Genomic DNA, 18,186 nt, shown 5'->3' with positions numbered 1-18,186 from the left:
AGCCCAGCAACCGCTGTTCAAGGCAGCATCATGCATTGCTGCCTCTCCTGTCCCCTGCCCTGCCCCATCGTCACACACAAACTGCACCTGTGTCCATGGCATTCCCCATGGCGCTGCCGTGCCCCAAGGACAGCACCGACACAAAGCATCGCATGACTTGCAGGAAAGCGCACTCCTGCTGCTCCCGCGTCTCCGCAACGTAAGCGCGCTTCTCCTGCATGCACAAGGAGAGACAAGAGCGAGAGATGGCTCTGCATTGGGGCCTCGTGACAGCTGTCTGTTGCTATTCAAGAACCCAGCTGGCAGGCACCAGGTCCACACAGCCACGGCACCTCGAGCGATTGCACAGCCTCGTCCAGCTGCGATGCCGCATCTGCCGCCATCTCCCCCGCAGTCATCAGCGCATCCACCCGCGCCTGCAGTTGTGCTACCGCTGCCTCGGTGGCCGTAAGGTCCTCACGCGCATCCTGCAGCAAGCAAGCCAAGTCAAGCCAAGGGGCAGCAGCGGCGACAATTGGGGGGGGTGAAAGCTGAGCTCATGCGTGGAGTGCCGGTGTTTGAAAGACAGCATCAACAGAAGCAGCAACGTCAAGCGGAATGGAAACACACCTGCACGCGTGCGATGGTCTTGTTAATGGCATTGTACAGAATCTCCCAGGCCGCGCCGCTCAGCGACTCGTCGCCCAGCGCCGTCACGCCCTCGCTGCCAAACACCCACCCCACAATTGCCTCTGCCGATACGAGGCGCAGCGTCATGAGACGGTCGACCGCCATGGCAGCACGCTGGGGAGAAGCACGCCACACTGAGTTGGCCACACCCACCAGCGCAGCCTCGCCCTGTAAATCGGAACGCAACAAGCGCGAGCAGCTGGGCAGGCAGGTGTCGGAGCATTCCCTCCCGACCCACCCCACTGCTGACCACCTGGCACCCACCTCCAGCCCTGCCGTGTCCACCGCATTCTTGAGCGGTCCATAATAGCGCTCCAGGGCGATCACCATGTGCGTGTAGGACTTGGCACCCGCCACCAGCAGGCAACGTGCCATGCAGCGCAGCACACCTAGCGGCCCGCCCAGTTGCGCCTCCAGGCCCTGCAGAGCGGGTGGCACAGGCAGTGGGCACAGTGGCTGGGCTGGTATGCGCACAGCTGCTCCGGATCCCTACCGCTGAAACCAATCGCACATCCGCGGCAGTAAGGTGGCACTTCCACCATCCATGGGCATGCCCTACCGCCCGCACCTGCTGCGCCATCCAAGCATCCAGCTCCTCGGGGGTGGCTTTGCCGCGCACCAGTGCCAGCATCTGCGCAGCTGCGTGGCCCTCTGTGTCCACCGCGACAGCATCAGGGTCGTCAGCTGCCGGCAGCGGCGCGACCTCTGGCTTGGGGGGCATCAAAACGCGGAACTCTTCAGGGAGCACCGACTGGATACGTTCCCAGTACGACAGCCGCACAAGGCGGTTCAACAGTGCCACACAGAAGCGCCTGCATGTTGGGAGAGGGACACAGAAGGGACGGAACAGGGGGCGGGGCATTGGGAAGGTGAGCATGCATGGGCAAAGCCGACACAAGTGGTGGGTCTGCGTGGGAGATGGCCTCCAGTCCCACCACGCGTTCAGGTGTTGTTGGGCATTTACTTCTCCACCAAACGCTACAGCCAGCCCCAAACCCACCTCTGTCCATCGTACGGCGGTGCCGTCAGCACATGCTGCCACTTGGCCCAGGGCCACACATACTCGTAGTTGGAGAGGTGGTAGGCCAGCCACTCAGCCAGGCGCAGGCGCAGATGTGGATCCATTACGTTCATGCGTGCGAAGCACTCCCTACGGGCCAGCGGAAATTTGGGCAGGCAGCAGAACAGGTGTTTGCAAAGATGAGGACAAGGGGCCTGGCGGGATGTTTGCTGGGGAAGGGTGAAAAAGGGGTGGTGAACTTGGGAGCGAATGCGGCCGTGACAGCGGCAGCGCCTGGTGATAGCGCAAACATGCCTGCCACTCGACTAGGTGCCCACACCTGACGCAGGCACTCATGGCACGAGGGAAGAGGTGGCGCAGCTTGCAGAGGTCGACCATGAGGGTCGAGTACATGAGGGGCTTGAATTGTGGGCGCGGCAAACGTAGCATCTGCCCAAAAAGCACCTCACACAGCAACGGTTCATACGCGTATGGTAGCGGCAGGCCTGTGGGACACAGGCAGGAAGGCCGGGGGTAGTGGGGGCAGGGAGCAGTCAGTGGAGGCAATGCGCATGGCTTCATGCAGCACTCTTACCAAGCAATCTTTACCCACCTGCCGCCAGGCGCTTGGCGCACTCCACCCTGTCTGCCTCAAAGTAGAAGCAGGTGTCAAGCACATACTCCTCGGCAACCAACCGCTCAATCAGCAGCCGCTCACCCTGCATAGTGTGGGTGGGGTGGTGCGGGCGGCGGGCCAGGCACGGGTTTGTTGTGAGCGCAACAACAGCCAGACGCCAGACACGGCGCCGGCTGCCGGCTCCAGGACACCTGCACGATTGCGCAACCACCCACTCACCTGTGTGTGCTGCTTCTCTAGGAGGTGGATGATACCACGGGGCGGGAAGGCCTCCAAAATCAGCGCTCCCAACTGTGCGGTGGCATATTGAGAAAGAAATGGGGGAAGCGAGGGTGATCCAGCAGCCAGCCAGTCATCCACAGACGACAAGGCTGGACTCGTCTCAAAAGGCATTGGACACATGAGGGCGAGACACATGATTCTCGTCCCAGAGCTCCCACCCTGCTTCATTAAAGCCATGCAGCACGCACCAGGGTTGGGGACGCGCCCTCGGGCACTTGCACAGGTGCGTGAGCCGGCGCTGCCACTGCCGGCAAGTCGCTGCCCTGTGCCTCTGCTAATGCGACCTCATGCGCTACATGCACCCGGGGCACCGATTCCAGCTGCCATTGCTGTGCCGCCACCATCTCCTGCACTGCCGCAACCACCTTGCCCAAGAAGCTCGCACCACCATTGTCACTCCTGCAAAAAAAAAAGAGAGGCATGGCACCAGTGAGGCAGAGCGGGCAGGCAAGGAGGCAGGCGCTAGCGACTGGGTTGCGCTGCACATATCAGCACACTGAAGGCAGACCCGTGTCGGCTGGTTTCATTCATTCATCCACAGACAGCCACAGTGACGTTAGCAATGCATTGCAGATTGGTCTTTGATGAGTGGCAGGGAAAAACGTGTCGGCTGGTTTGGGCTCCAGATATGCACGACCTTGCATCACCCCCCCAGTTAGCCTCGCTTACTCTGCCACAGTGTCATCCTCCTTGATGGCGGCAGCAAAGGGCCGCAGCGAGGGTTGGGTGGAGCGCGGCCGCCTAGACATGTAGCTATCCACCGCCTCCAGCAGCGCTGTCATTTCCTCGGGAACCGACTCAGCCAGTTCAGGGCCGCCCCAGGGCAGTGCCATGAGTGATGCATACACCAGATGGTCGGCGTAGGGCTGCCAGCTGCGGCCGTCGTCGCCAGTCGGGCCTGCGGGCAGGCGGCGAAAGTGCGAGCACTGGTCAGAGAAAAGGAACATGAGACATGTCGTGAACCAGCAGCAACAGACGCGCTCCAGCCGGCCGACGCCACTGATGACTTCCGGTTGGGCAGGGCGAATTGGCAGAAATTGCTGCTGCTCTTGCCCTATCCCTGCTGCTGCCCCACTCACTGGCTTCTGCAATGCCCAGAGCCGTGTCCACCAGCGACCGCACCGCCGCCATTAGCGAGACCGCATGCACCACGTTGGTAGCCACCAGCGCAGCGGCAAAGCGCAGCAGCAGGCGTGCACGTCGCACATCCCCGCCCGGCTGCAGGCAGATGTTGAGCTCCACGCTGGCGCGCTGCACCAGGCCTGCTACCAGCTCGGGCTCATCCACATTCAGCAACCCTGCGGCGCGGTGGTGGTGGCATAGTGGCGTCAGAAGGTATGTGAGCACAGCAGCGGGCACCCCCGCAGCATGCAGCCAACAGAGGGCTGGCACAGTCAGTGCAGGGCCTATGGGCCGCTGCCGTCTGCTTAGACGGACGCTGGATTTGCATGTTCAAGGCCGCTTCGCCCTGGTTCTGCGCACCCACGAGCAGCGCGTACACGGGCGCCTTGGTGGGCAGCTGCACCGCGCAGTCCAGCAGCATGCCGTGCACCAGCAGCGGGTTCGCGCGCGTCTCGCGGCGCAGGTGCTTCACCAGGCCCCCCACCATCTCGTCATCCAGGTAGATGGAGCCATCCTAACGACAGGGAGAGCAGCACACGCGTGAGTTCTGGAACTGGCGGCGGGGCAAGCGTAGCGGCGCCAGGCAGCGGCAGGTGGGTTTACCACAGTCGAGCATCGCAACGCTCCACACGCACCTTGCCGGGATCTCCCACTTGTATGAGGCTGGACAGCAACACCTTGGTGCTGTCCACCGCTGCCTCTTCTTCCCTGCGCCGCTTGTAGCCCGCCCCTCCACCATATCCCCCACCGCTGTGCCTGCGATAGTCTCCCATCGCAGGTCAGCCAGTAGGCTGAGCACGCAGGATGATGTTGGCGCGGTGGTGAGTTCTCTTGCTCGTTCAGTGCAGGAAAGTAGAGAGAGAGTCTGGGACTGGGTATGATGTCCGAATGATGGCTTCCATTCCACTGAGCGGCGGGCCGCCACATACGCCGACTGTCCCGCCGACGGAAACTGCCAAGACTGGCATACAGTGCGCTCCCATTCATCAGATGTACAAGTCATTATCATTATTATGATGCACGATTGTGCGCTTGACTGAAGCAGTGGACCAGTAGTGTTTGGGGTCTGCAGTGACGCTTTCGTCACGACCGATGTGTTGACATCACTTCGAAGCTGCAGCTCCACTCCCGTCATGATGATTGACGACTGACTGACTGAAGTGCTTTGTAATTTAGTCCACGGTGGTCACTCAGGCGCAGACGCAGAGCCCGGTTTACCGCCGGCCAACATAATGCACAGCGCCGCCAGCGTGTCATCGCCCGCTCGCTCCGCACGTACCATCTCACCACTAGGGCATTTCTACAACAGGCTGCGCCTCCTGCGCTGCGCATCGAGGAGCAGTGAGGTTGTTCGGCGGGATGTTGCTGCAAGAGCTGGAGCTGCCGGAGGCTACCGGGTTCTCGGCGCAATGGGTGGCGAACGCAACGGCCAGGCTGGACGCCGCCAGCCGCGTGGGCCCCGCAGCCCTGAAGCAAGTACTGCCGGCCGACACCTGCGTGCAGCTGTTGGACCGCTGCCAGCGTCTGCTGCACGTGGAGCCCACGCTGTTGGAGGTGGGTGGGCCCGGGGAGGAAGCAGGCGCGGCCGAAGTTCAAAGGCCCTGCTGCCGGCGGTGGCAGCGGCGACGGAGGGGCCCCCTTGTGCCCTCGCCTCTTGGTTCCTACTGATGCCCACGTGGGGCATACAGGTGGTGCCGCCTCCCGAAGGGCAGGTGGTGGTCGTTGGGGACACACACGGCCAGTATCACGACGTCTGTCGCATGTGAGCAGATGGGGCTTTGGGCGCCAGCCCCGAGACGCATACGTGCTATGAGATGGCAGGTACACCTGCGCATGTGCTGCATGTGTGATGAGCTTGTGTTGCTGCCCGCAGGCTAGAGGTGGTTGGCAGCCCAGCCGCAGGCTGCATGTACGTGTTCAATGGCGACTTTGTGGACCGCGGCGCCTGGTGCGTCCCTTGTGTGCAGCTGGGTGCAGCCCTGCAACATCAGTAGTAGGGTAGCCACTATAGGAACTCGGTGGGCATAAGTCGCGTGTTGGTGTGGTGGGGGCACAGCGGCAAGCACGAGTCTGCCACCTGTGTTGCTACCTGTCGAGACACCTGGCTTGTTGCGTGTAGGGGCCTGGAGACGCTGGTCCTGCTGGCCTCCTGGAAACTGGCACTGCCGCAGCAGGTGTTCCTGCTGCGCGGCAACCATGAGAGCGCCACCTGCACCCTCGCCTACGGTGGGTGTGCCTGTGTGGCGCGGTGTGTAGGAGGGCTTGGGCTCCTGAGAGATGGACAGCACGGCCCGAGCGAGAGGCGCAGGGGAAGGCTTGCCCCAGGCGTTCAGCCAGCTGCTGCCTGGCTGGATCTCGACTCCCAGCCTCCCCGCTCCCCTCCCTCCCTGCCTGCCCGCCCGCAGGCTTCAAGGGTGAGCTCGTGGCCAAGTACGGCAAGAGCCACTGGCGGGTGAGTTTGCACAGCAGAGGCGAGGGCTGGGCTCTTATGTGTCAAGGAACCAGCTTGCCTCTGGGTGGTTGCGGTTTGTGCCCGCCAACCTCACCTCGCACTGCTGCCTACCCCCCTGCAGCCTGTGTATGCGGCCTGTAAGCGGCTGTTCTCCTCGCTGCCGCTTGCTGCCAAGATTGGGCAGCAGACGCTTGTGGTGCACGGAGGCCTGTTCCGGCGGCAGCCGCAACGAGGCGTTGGCAAAAACAAGCGCAAGCGTGCGCACCCGCTGCTGTATGGTGCGGGAATCATACCTTGCACCCAGCCCTGCACCTGCACTCCACCTGCCTCTGGCTCGTGTTGTGAATCAATACTGCCTGAGGGTCCACACAGTGCTGCTGCTCCTGCCGTTGACGCCGGCTGCGCCTGTGCTTTTTTTGGCACGGCAGGCCTGGACGACGTGACGCTGGGCACGTTGGAGGACTTGGCGCGGGCCACCAAGGGCGGCATGGACCCCAACGGCCTGGGTGCCTCGCGCCTTGCCTCGGATGTGCTGTGGAGCGATCCAGTGGGGGATCCAGGCTTCCAGCCCAACGTGGCGCGCGGCGTGGGCATGTGCTTTGGCCCCGATATCACCGAGGTGGGGCGTATGGGCAGATGGGTGCGGCGGTGCTATACTGGGGCCCGGGGGCCAGATGCATAGGCTGATGTACGTGTTGCTTTTGGTCCTTCGCCGCACCCACTGGCCATCAGCACGAAAGCGGCAGTTACAGCAAAGTCTACGTGCTTTTGCTTGCCATGCTTGCAGCGTTTCTTGAACCAGAATGGCCTGCGCCTGGTGTTGCGGTCACATGAGGGCCCAGATGCGCGAGAGGGGCGGGATGACATGCAGCCCATGAGCGGCGGGTACACACTCGACCACGACACCCCCGCGGGCAAACTCATGACCGTCTTCAGGCATGCAATGGGGCTCAGGAAGTGGGCGGCAGCACTGGCCGCGGCAGCAATATGCTTCTGGTGGTGGGCACAAGCGGCAGGAACCCGGGCAGTTCCTCCGCTCGGCACTTGACTTGTGGGCACATGGCCTGCCCCAGCTCAGGTGCCCCCCCGGCTGCCTGCGTGCAGCGCCCCCGACTACCCGCAGTTCATGCCGGAGGAGGCAGAGCGGTACAACAATCTGGCCGCGGTGGCGGTGCTGATGGCACCTGATTGGGCCACCCCCACCATGCGGCAGTTTGCAGCGGCTCACCCGCGGCCAGAGGTGCATTTGCTGGCTGCCTTTGCTGGCTGCCTCGCTGGCATCAGGAAACTGAGCGTTGCAGCACCACCGCGTACCCCACCCAGCTGCTCTGTCCCCGTGCAACTCTGTCCCCTTGCAAGCGGCTGCACCACTGCGTGCTTTGGGTTTGTTTCGTGCCCTGCAGGCGCAGCCCTACTACGACCTGTATGTGCCAGACAGCGACGAGGAGTTTGAGCCGGCAGCCAGCAGCGCGAGTGGCATGACAGACGTCGAGCGCCCCAGCGCCTCGACCATGTCGGTCGCTAGCGGCGCTGGCACCTCGCAGCAGCCGCCGTTGCAGCAGCTGCCGACGGCGGAGGCAGACAGCATGGAGGCGGCAGGCGCAGCAGCAACGCCTGCTGCACAAGAGACGAGCAGCAAGTCGGAGGAGACGGCCGTGGTAGCCATGGCTGAGGCCGTGGGGGAGGGCAGCAGCCGCAGCAGGCCGCCCATACAACCAATCCGAGTGGCGGCGCATCTGCAGCATGGGGCGGCATCTGCAGCACGGGGCGGCAAGCGAGTTAGGGAGGCTGCCGCCGTTGCGAATCTCGCAGCAGAGCCCCCTTGTCCTCCTGTTTAGTGCAAAATGTTCATACACAGGCCAGCAGCTGCACAACTCAAACAGGAGTGCTGCTCTGCTGCCTGCCTTCTCTGCTGCAAACAGGATGAGGCGGTGCACGTTGGCGTGTGTTAAGGCGCAGCACATGGGGCCTTAAGGCGCAACACATGGGGCCTAAAGTTATGCGTGCAGCGCCCTCATCATCTCGGCGATGGCGAAAAAGTGCACCAGGAATGCAAAAGTGACTTTGGCTCCCATGGAGAGGCCCACACATGTGGTGCCCTCATCCAGGCTCTGCTTCTCCGCCTTCATTGCGCCCAAACGTTCTAGAACGCCCTCCTAGCCGCGGCGGTGGCTCCCGGGCCCCTGAGCTCTGAGGTCAGCGACCGCCGACAATCGCAGCCGGACCGCACTTGCAGAGGCCGCCGCTGAGGGCACAGGCCTCTGGGCAAGCGTGAGGGCAGGCCGGTCCCTCAGAAGGGCAGCAGGTGAGGGAAGTCATGGGTGGATGTGCAGGCAGTGTTCACGGCCACAGGCAGCAGCGGTGTGCTGGAGGTGGTGTGGTTGAAGCTGGGTTGCCTTTTGAGGTTGCCATGGAGAGGATGCCCTTTTGGGGCCGCCCTTTTTATTGCCGCCGGGCAGCGGCAATAAGGGCCGCCTGTCCATTTTGCGTGCAGGAACAGGGAACAGGGCCGCGCCCACCAATTGTTATCCCTTCATCTGTACATTGCAGCTGTGTGTAGAGCAGGAGGAGGCAACCCATGGACCAGCAGGGCGCCGCCGCAGCGACGGGCGCTGCCACCCAGCTGGCGGCAGGGGAGTCGGACACGCCGGAAGGACCGCAGCCTGAGCCGTCAAAAGGGCAGCTATCGGCAGCAGCGGGTGGCCGTGCCAAGGCGGGCGGTAACAAGGTCAAGCCCAAGCTGCCGCGCCCTGGTGCGTCCTGTTGCGTTGGTTGAAGCTGTTACAAAACGCGTTCCCCTGAACACTTGTGCCCTCAAATGTGCAGCGGACCAGCCCCCATGCCCGCGCTGCAACAGCAGCGACACAAAGTTTTGTTACTATAACAACTATAACATTTCCCAGCCCCGCTACTTCTGCCGGACCTGCCAGCGCTACTGGACGGCGGGTGGTACACTGCGCGACGTGGCGCCTGGCGCCGGCCGCCGCAAGAGCAAGTCAGTGGCTGCGGGGGCAGCCGCAGGTGCGACGTCGGCCGCCACAAAGTCCGACGCGCCAGCCAAGCACAGTGGAGGCAGAGCAAAGGCAGCGGCCGTCACGCAGCAGCCACAGATGGCACTGTCACTAGCACCCCCCAACCTGGGCGCGGCCTCCAGCCTGCAGTTGCCGCTGCCGCATGTGGGCCTGCCAACGATGTTGCCGCAGATGCCGCCGTTCTTGGACCCGGACCTGGCGGCATATGGCATCACAACCTTCCCACCGCCGCCCCTGCCCATCATTGACCCTAACGCCATGGCAGCGGCAGCAGCAGTCAGCAATCTTGGCAGGCAGGGCGACGCTCTGGTGCGTGCAGCTGCCAATGCGCTGCTGCCTGATCCGGCCTCGGCCTTCCAGCCTGTGGCCGCCACCGCCAACAGCGTTCAGGGCACAGCGTCAGCTGGCATCCAGCCCAGCCATCAGCACAGCGATAGTGATGGGCAGGGTGAGGCCGACCAGCGTGTAAAGCGTTTGAGGACAGAAAATGGCGCGGTGGCGGCAATGGCAGCCATCGCCGCAGCCATTTCTGCCGGGAACCGCGAGGTGCCACCACCGGCGCAGCAGCTGCCGCAGCAGAAACAGCCGCCGCAGCACCCGCAGCTGCAGCAGGACCCTGGAATGCCGCCAGGGGGCCGGCAGCCTCTGTCTGGCGCATCAGATGGGCTGGGATTGGCCATAGCCGGGCCGCTGCCCTCCGACTGGCTCAGCATTGCAGCAGCCACCCCGCAGCATGCAGCGCAGTTGCAGGCGGTGGCAGCTGCCGGGTTAGCGCCCAATCCTTATGCCAGCGTGTGGCCACCCTATTGCAGCGGAGCCTATGGCAGCCCAGCCGCCTGGCCGCTCCCCCTGCCACCTGGTGGACCACTGCCTGGGGGACCCCCACGGCCCGGCTGCCACCCAGCAGCATCAGCAGCAGACATGGCTGGCATGGCCGTGCCGCCTGGCAGTGCACCGCTCGGGGGACACCCCTCTCCCTTGATGCCCGGCATGCCGCCACAGCTTCCCGTGCCCTGGAACCAACTGCCTGTTGCCGGTGGCGTGATGGGAGGGTTGGGCGCTTGGGCACAGCTCCCAGGCGGTGGCGCTGGGGGCTGGGGTGGTGCCATCCCGCCGCTGCCGGCGCCTATTGCCCACCCTGCCTGGGCCACCGTGCAGCTGCCAGCCAATGGCCCCATCGCTGGGGCTGCAACCAACCTGCTGGGCATACCGCCTGCACCACCGAGCATGCAGCTGGTGAATTCTGCGTTGACCAACAACTCAGCTCATGAGTCGCAGCATGTTTGACTTGTATTTTCTCGTTGGAATCCACATTTTTTCATACATGACTACAACTACAACACTGTTTACACCACGGCCCCTTGTACATTCCTCCCGGCTGGCCAAGACGCTGCTCGAGGGAAGTTCAAGAGGGGAAGCTGATCTCACTGTTGCCCCGGTCGGGCATTTCTGAGGGTCTTGCTGGCTGGATCTCAGGTGGAGTGGGACGGCCCAGGGGCAGCTCGCTCGGTGGCTCCGTCTGCGGCGCCTCAGGTGGGCCTGGCGATGGCACAATCTGGTGGGGGGAAGGGTGTGTGCCTCAATTCAATACCTTTTTATCAGGTCTCAGGTAAGGCACTCAGGCCCCCTCCCTACCAGCGCAGCCTGCTGTGCTGCGCCCCCCCTCAAAGCAGACCCAGCACAAGCAAGTCAGCTGCAGCCAGCAGACTCACTTCTGGAACAGGCACCTCTGGCGGAACAGGCACCATGGCCGGAACAGGCACCTCTGGCTCTGGCCCCTTGGGCCCCTGCATCAATGCGACACAAAAGTGTAGGAGCAGTGATTCGTGACTACCCCCGAAGCACGCACTCGGCCGAGAAACTAAATGGGCACTCAGTGGGTTACTGGCCTCCTCCTCCCCAGGGTGGTTAGACGGCAGCCCCTGTGGCAGCGGGTTCCCCGGCTCGGGGGGCGTTTGTTCCTGCGGCCGCTCAGCCTCGTAATCTGGGTGGGGGATGGTGGGGAAGGGCAGCTCGGTCTCCCCGCCATCACCGCTCCTGCTGTTGCCCTGCATGGTAAAGGGATGGCGGGAAGGTCTACCTCGTCTGCCATGGAGGCGTGATACGCTGTGCAGAGGAGCAGCCCTGCCTTGCCTCCAGCATCGTCACGACAGGCTGACGCCCGACAGAAACGGTGGCAAGAGCACGACGCGGCTGTAGGCTGACGCGTCGCAGCCCTGGAGCATTGGAGCTGCGGTGCAGGCTCCAGCAGCTGTAGCAGGGGATTAGGCACTCAAGAAAAGTGGGCCGCCCTGCTTATTCTTCTGCAGCAGACGCCAGCAGGGCAGGCTTGCCTTGGGCTCCCTGCCGAGGCCAGCAGCACTCCTGACATCCTACAGTTCTGTTGGTGGCTCTGTAACTTCTGACGAAGAAGGGAAGCATCTGCCAGCTTGGCAGTTATTAATTAACCCAATCTAACAGCCTTGTTCCATTGTTTTCGTTGGGTGTGGTGTGTGCCTCAGAGCCAGATGGCCTCCAGGCTCACTTCAGCAGCGCTGGGCGGCTTGAGGTGAGCTGCACTTCTGGGCAACAAACTTCGAGCAGCGCCGGCCAACCCAATGGGGTTCAAGATGTAGCATGGGAACGATGAGAGTGCTGTTGAAGTGCAGGGGAGGGGCGGTGAGGAGCTTCATTGCTGACGTGATCGCCGCCCACCGTACCGCTGGGCGGCCGGTGCTCGGTGGTCCGGTGGGCGGCGCGCAGGCGGTGAGACGTGGACTAGACAGGGCTGCGGACCTTCCTGGCCACCCAGACATTTACCCTCCAGCATCCCCGCATGACAGCCCTGTGCCAGGTAGTCCTGTGCGGGACATGTGTGCCGGCGAACACAACACGTCCAGCACTGTATTCCTCCGACGCCTGGGGCCTCCTACTGTTGCAGATCCAGGCAATCCATCTCCTGATCTATTCCCGCCTGATGTGGGCATTCCACGCCGTGATCCAGATGTTGTGCCGCCGCGTTACCCCTCGCCTGGTAGAGACCTTGCCCCGCGCAGCTAGCATCCCATGACCGTCGCAGCAGTCACCACCCAGCCTCATGCCCTGCCCCCCACTGTCTGTAGACGTTTTCCCTCCCGCTGACATTCCTCCCGACCTGCCAGAGCCCCCGCTGCCGGGCAAGGGCCCATTCATGGCGGCCCTGCCGCTCCTCAAGTCCAATGGTGCCAACGTCAGGCTGGAGGCGTGCCATGCCCTCTCCCACACTTTCCACACCGCAGCTGTAGCCAGCTATGCTGGCGGCGGCAGCGACGAGCACTCAGGGCGAGGCATGTCAGCAGAGGAGCAGGACGATGCCAACAAGACCAGGTGGGGTGCTTGCAGACAGTGAGCATCGAGTTCAGGCTGCTACAATCGTGGCCTGACTTTGCTGGGAACCTGTTTTGCTGCAGAGCCGCCAAGGGGGGCGAGCCCATGCAGGATGAGGACACTCCCATGTCTGCCGCTTCCGCCCAGCAGGGCGCGCTGCAGCCCGAGGAGACTGGGCACAGCTTTGACGTGCCAAAGACGTCGAGCTCTAGGAGCGCCATGCAGGCGAGCGTTACTGCAATGGTGGAATAAACTGCTTGCACCAGCTTGTGGTACCGGTATGAACCAAGAACGTGACCCACTTGTTCTTGGCCAGGTGGGGCCCAAGGCCAGCACTGGGCTGCCGCCAGACGTGCCCACCGAAGTCCCGCGTCCAGGCTTCCCGGACGCCGAGCACTGAGCACCACCAGCTGTGGCACCATCAGCGTGGCCTTGAATGAATCAATGTCGGCATGCTTGCGTTGTCCAGTTGTGTGTTTGCGTTCCATTTGTGGGGCAACGGTCGCCCCCCAGCCAAGTTGTAAAGCAAGCCGTAGTACGCGTGATGCGTCTGTGGGAGGAAGCCATGAGACATATCAATGCTCAGCAAAGGCGAGCAAAAGAGTGAGGAGCAGGCCAGAGTGTTCAGGCGGGAAAGGATGATAGGCAGTGCAAAGGGATTGCTTAGCAAAAGCAGACAAAAAGGATGGGCATGCTGCCTGGGAGGTACATACAGCACATGAAGGGGACAATGGTTCACAGCCGGCAGGAGGGTGCGACTGCATGGCTCACACCGCACTCTCGCTGCTGATGGAGGGGTGCCGTCGCGTGGCACGTGCCGTCGGCGCCTCGCCACCGTCCTCGCCGCTGCCGCCGTCAAGTCCAGCAGTAAGACGGCGAGAAAGGTCGCGGTCCAGGGAGGCTTTGGGGCTAATCTTCTGCTTTGCAGAGGTGCTGCGCGAGGCGCTGGCCCCGCTGGCCGCTGCCAGCAACGTCTGAATGCTGCCACTGCCGCTAGCTGCCGTAGCTGTAAGGGCCAGCAGGCCAGTGCTGCCGCCACTCAGCAGGGGCGCCTTCTCGCGCGGCAGAGCTGCAGCCGTCAGGCCCGTTGCTGCTGCTGGCCCGCCAGTGCCCCCCACCGCCTTCAGCTCAAACTCGGGGCTGCTGGGCAGGTGCAGCGCCGTGTAGCCTGTGCTACTGCCCACAAAGCCCTCCCTCTCCAGCGAGGCGGGATATGTGCGATCCATGCGAACGCCCACCTCCGGATCGTCCAGCTCCAGCTGCTCCCCATCTTGCCCAAGGCCCTCACCCTCTACCTGTGCCGAGCTCATGTGGCTCTGTGCGCGCTTGATGGCTTGCCTGCAGCAGTAGAGCCGCATGGCAGGGAAGGTCGGTGCTGGTCAGCAAGCTAGGGCGCTCTAGAAAGCATAGGTCCTGCATTAGGAGCCGACACTGGCCCACTCACTTGATCGAGTACGAAACGAAGAGCGCTCCGACCCCGCACATGACCAGTGACACGCCCAGCATCACCCACTCAAACCATGGGGGACGTCCGCCCTCGCCGCTGATGATGGAGTGGATGTTGTCCGCCATGCTGCAGTGGGGGGAGTGGGGGAGTGACAGGTCGAGTGCAATCGAGGACAAAGAGTGCAATCAAGGACAAATTTACTGGGTGCCAGCAGCATGGCATCGTGGACAGTGCGCTGCTGTCAGTCAGCAGCGGGCTGTCTGCCAACCTCACCTGCCAAAGTATGCAAACACGGCGCACTCGTACAGGATGCCCACCGCCGAAACCACAGTGAACTGCCAGAAGGGAATGTTGGTGGTGGCCATGGCAATGTTGAGCTGCAAGCAAAGCAGCGGGGCGGGGGGGGCCAAGGGGTGAAAAGGACAGGACAGGTGTGCCATAGCATGTTGAGGATTGCACGGCAGGGAGAGGACGTGCCCTGGCACTTTGCAAGGCCAACTCCTGACAGCGGCGCACCAGGTTGTATGGGATGATGGGGGAGAACCGCATGATAAGCACTAGCTTCCAGCCGTCGTGCTCAATGGCCTTGTCGATGATGGCCCACTTCTTCCACTTGTGCTTCAGCGTGCTCTCCACCCACCCATGGAACAGGTAGCGTGCCAGCAGGAACGCCAGCGCCTGCCCCACCGCACCGCCAGCCCACACTGCCAGCAGGCCACGCCAAAAGCCAAAAACAAAGCCGGCGCCCAGGATGAGCACCACACCGGGGAGGAACAATGCCACCATCGCTGTGTACATGCCTGCAAAACGTCGGCGCATGCCAAGTGAGCACGAGACTAGGGCACCAACTACAGGCAGGCCGCTCAACGCACCGACAAAGATGCCCCAGCCTGCCCAGCCATTATGCCGCTGAAACCATGTCAAAATGTCGCCAAAGAAGCCAAAGCCCTGGGGGGACGCAAGCGTGGTGCAATGGCAGATGGCAGAAAGTGGAGCATCGACATGATTAATAGGTGATCGCCGGCGAACACAGCAGCACACACATGCGCCCCTCAAACGGCATACCTTCACTGACACAAGAACAATGAGAGTAATGAGCACGGCGAGGATGGCGGCCTTGGACCAGTGGGCGAGGATGAAGCCTACTAACCGCTTACAGATCTGCAGCAGCTTATCTTTCCCCGTGCGCGAGGGCTGCAGCACAGTGTGCACAGAAGGGGACCCAGTGTTATGCTGGGCCGCCTCCCGAATACTGATCCCCAACCTCTGCTGCCCCGCCACAAACCAAACCAACACGACAGAGGGCGCTGTGCGACCACACACGGCTGGTCGCTGCCATGTCGCCTCGGAGGCCTCACTCACGTATATCAATGGCGTCATGCCATCGTCGCTAAGCGCCGAGCTGCCCACAATTAGGTGCGCATTCTCCGAATACTCTGGTGCCTCGCTGCTGACCGTACTCTGCACACCCAGGCTGGCGGGGGAGCCGCCTGGCTGCCCGCTGCGCCCCGCCGCGGCGCGGGGCGACTGATAGCGCCCCTCCGCCAGGGGGATGGACCGCTCCTTGTCCATGCCCTCGCTGTGGGGCGAGCCGTGCATTAGCTGGCTGCCTCGGGCTCGTGGAGGGCGGGCCCTTTGGTGCCCCCTCTGGCGGGCGTCCCACGATAGGAGGCGGGCTGGGGCTGCAGTCGGGCGACCGAGGGCCCTGCGGGTGTCGAAACCACGCCGGGAGGGGAGAGCTCAAGCAGTGCAAGGTCCCTTGAGGGCCAGGCCAGGCGGTGCCATCAAATCTGCCTTGAACTGAATGAAGGTTAGGTGTGGCCGCCTCACAAATGGCGAGGACCCTTGGGGTTGTGTGCGCACCACCTGCCAGGTGGCCAGGTTTTCTGTGCACATGACCTCCCTGCAAGTCACCAAAGTTTCGAAAAATGACATGAAAAGCATATTGGCGGCTTCCAGCTTCCAGGCTCGACGGGAGCCAACGCTGCTCGCCGCCATGCGCTGGCGTGGTCAACGACAGCGGCCGCTGTCGTTGACCGCGCCGCAGGGCTCACACAGCCCTTCGGGTGCGACGGCACGCCCGCTGCCTGCATGTCCTTTGTGTCTCAGCGTTTGCAATCATGGAGGGGCAGCTCAGTTGGACCATTGCAGCGCCGTTGGCAACCTGTCGTGTCACGTCAAGAACAATTTGGGTCGCTCAGTGTTGTGCCTGGCGTGGAGCAGCGGGCAAAAGTGCTTAAGCAAACAGCCGGATTGTCATTCCTGGTTGCAACAGAGTGTTGCACCTATGACGCGGCGGTGCGGTGCGAGGCGGTGATGCGTGGCCACGCGATCGCGTGGGCGCACCGGCATGCTGTCACACCTGTCCATATGCCATGCAGAAAAGCGGCTCCTGCTCAGTTTCTGCAGAATTCTGACATCGACGGCGCGCACACACAGCTTGCACCCCCAGAGCACGACAATCCCGCACACAGTGTCAGCTCCTGCTATGGCGCACCTCAAGGCATTCCGCCAGCGCTGGTTGGCTGTTGCCGCGGCACAAGGTGGCCTGGGCGAGGCCCCTCCCGCGCAGCAGCCCGCCGCCTTTGCGCCAGAGGCACTGCAGCGGCCAGCAAACGGGGCCGCGCTGCTGCCCAAAAAGCGCCTGCTGGAGAGCTGCGGAACGGGAGCAAGGCAGCAGCAAGACAGGTGCGATGCTGCTGGGTGCTGGCCGCCTCCCGCCAGTCCGCTTCGGTCCGCCTGCGTCCGCCTGCGGCTTGCCCTCCAAACTGACTTTCTTCATGACCGTCCCGGCTTTGCAGCAGCCTGGCTGTCAAGAAGCAGCGGCAAGCGCAGGCAGGGGCAGCCAAAATAGACGCAGCCGGCGGCGGGCCGGCAGCGACACACCTGGTGCAGCAGCAGCCCAAGCTGGATTCCGGCAGGCCCAATGCAGAGGGCAGGCCTCGCCCAGACGGCAAGCCCAGAAGCAAACCCGCAATGGCGGCAGCAGGAGCAGCAGCAAATCCCGGCAAGCGCGAGGGCGGTGCAGCAAGTGGTGGTGATGCTGGCAAGGCCAGCCGGGCTGCAGCCAAGGACGGCGCAGAAAAGGCACCACCCAAGCAGACGGGGGCTGCAGGGCGGCCTGGCAAGAAGGAGGGAGCTACAGGGGAGCGTCCGGGCAGGAAGGAGGCAGCATTCAAGGCTAATGCAGCGCCAGCGGACAAGCCCGTAAGGGTGAAGGTGCAAGGAGAGGCCGCCGGCAGGCCTGCCAAGCCGATGGCGGCAGTGACCAAGGTGCCGGCACCCAAGCCTGCACTTGTGAAGCAGGAGCAGCAGCAGGAGCATGCGGGAAGCAACCCCTCCAGCGCGCACTGCGAGGGCGGCCCGAGCGCTGCAGGTGAGCAGCGTCACCTGCAGCAGGCCACTTCGCCAGCGCAGCCAACGGCGGCCCTGAAAGCACAGCCGGCTAATGGTGGCGAGGCAGGCAGCACCAGCATCGGCACGCCTGTGGAGCTGCTGCTGGCGCCTGCCGAGGCGGCACAGCATATGGGGGAGCTGGTGGTGACGATGTACAGCGGGCATGGTGAACTGTGGGAGGCCGTGCGCTCGCAATTTGCAGGTGCGCAGCCGAACATGCCGCGACGTATCTATGTCGTAGGCCAGGGGTCTGCCTTGGTTGCGCCTGGCTCAGGTTTGCGCTTTACAACTGCAGCAGGGATGCAAAGGCATTTGTCTTATTTGCTCATGCTCATCCACATCCATCCCCCGTTCCCTGCCTTGATGAGGCGTGCAGATCAGCTGCCCAGCGACCGCAGGTCGCGTCTGGTTTACCAAGACGTGGATGGTGACTGGCTTCTCCTGCAGCCGGAGGCGCCCTGGCACATCTTTGCGCAGACCGTACGCAAACTGGTTATCACTCTCCCAAACCCTGCTTTTTGAAATGGCCTCCACTCCATGCTGCATTGCTGCTGCCGTGGCCGATGCACGAGTCGATTGTACTTCCCTACACTCTCCGCTTTATTGACTGCCCAGGCCTTAAGACCGGCCCTGCCCAATATGACCTGCACTTGTCTCTGCTTTTGCCTTTTGCTTGCCAGCAATGCATGCCGCTCCATCTCTTTTTCATTCATTTCCGCACTTGATGATAACAACCCTTGTTACAAGGAGCACTGTGAACTGGGGTAGAAGCGGCAATGATGGAGAAACGATACATGTTCAGGT

The 18,186-nt window shown here is 62.9% G+C and overlaps 4 protein-coding genes across 4 annotated transcripts in view; 2 read left to right on the top strand and 2 right to left on the bottom strand.

The window, feature by feature from the left end:
• The window catches only part of CHLNCDRAFT_57165 (hypothetical protein), a 4,883-nt gene extending 326 nt beyond the window's left edge, over nt 1-4,557 (bottom strand). The window contains exons 1-14 of the mRNA XM_005850161.1: nt 4,346-4,557; nt 4,071-4,224; nt 3,668-3,886; nt 3,258-3,486; nt 2,777-2,987; nt 2,526-2,597; nt 2,283-2,388; nt 2,010-2,175; nt 1,670-1,819; nt 1,238-1,481; nt 934-1,089; nt 610-837; nt 333-467; nt 86-214 (exon numbers count right to left, since the gene is read on the bottom strand). Coding sequence (XP_005850223.1) covers nt 86-214; nt 333-467; nt 610-837; nt 934-1,089; nt 1,238-1,481; nt 1,670-1,819; nt 2,010-2,175; nt 2,283-2,388; nt 2,526-2,597; nt 2,777-2,987; nt 3,258-3,486; nt 3,668-3,886; nt 4,071-4,224; nt 4,346-4,483 — 2,337 coding nt within the window. The 5' untranslated portion in view covers nt 4,484-4,557. The remainder of the gene's footprint in view (nt 1-85; nt 215-332; nt 468-609; nt 838-933; nt 1,090-1,237; nt 1,482-1,669; nt 1,820-2,009; nt 2,176-2,282; nt 2,389-2,525; nt 2,598-2,776; nt 2,988-3,257; nt 3,487-3,667; nt 3,887-4,070; nt 4,225-4,345) is intronic.
• An 820-nt stretch (nt 4,558-5,377) lies between these two features.
• On the top strand, nt 5,378-8,000 carry CHLNCDRAFT_20762 (hypothetical protein; the record flags this gene model as incomplete). Its single annotated transcript, XM_005850413.1, has 9 exons — nt 5,378-5,472; nt 5,584-5,658; nt 5,830-5,936; nt 6,116-6,162; nt 6,284-6,440; nt 6,591-6,781; nt 6,950-7,119; nt 7,267-7,402; nt 7,566-8,000. The coding sequence occupies 9 exons, from the start codon at nt 5,378-5,380 to the stop codon at nt 7,998-8,000; spliced, it is 1,413 nt and encodes a 470-aa protein (XP_005850475.1).
• A 999-nt stretch (nt 8,001-8,999) lies between these two features.
• Nucleotides 9,000-9,161, top strand: CHLNCDRAFT_15671 (hypothetical protein; the record flags this gene model as incomplete). The annotated part of the gene is made up of 1 exon (XM_005850412.1): nt 9,000-9,161. A coding segment is annotated over one exon (162 nt), but the record flags the coding sequence as incomplete, so codon positions are not given.
• A 4,145-nt stretch (nt 9,162-13,306) lies between these two features.
• On the bottom strand, nt 13,307-15,585 carry CHLNCDRAFT_50830 (hypothetical protein; the record flags this gene model as incomplete). The annotated part of the gene is made up of 7 exons (XM_005850160.1): nt 13,307-13,877; nt 13,984-14,112; nt 14,260-14,363; nt 14,503-14,786; nt 14,859-14,934; nt 15,052-15,180; nt 15,349-15,585. 7 exons carry the CDS (start codon nt 15,583-15,585, stop codon nt 13,307-13,309), a joined length of 1,530 nt encoding a protein of 509 aa, XP_005850222.1.
• Nucleotides 15,586-18,186: the final 2,601 nt, after the last annotated feature.

Source organism: Chlorella variabilis (assembly GCF_000147415.1).
Source record: "Chlorella variabilis unplaced genomic scaffold CHLNCscaffold_4, whole genome shotgun sequence".
In the NCBI taxonomy this organism is placed as follows: domain Eukaryota; kingdom Viridiplantae; phylum Chlorophyta; class Trebouxiophyceae; order Chlorellales; family Chlorellaceae; genus Chlorella; species Chlorella variabilis.
The sequence above is the reverse complement of the archived record's forward strand: the minus strand, read 5'-3'. Positions and strand labels throughout refer to the sequence as shown.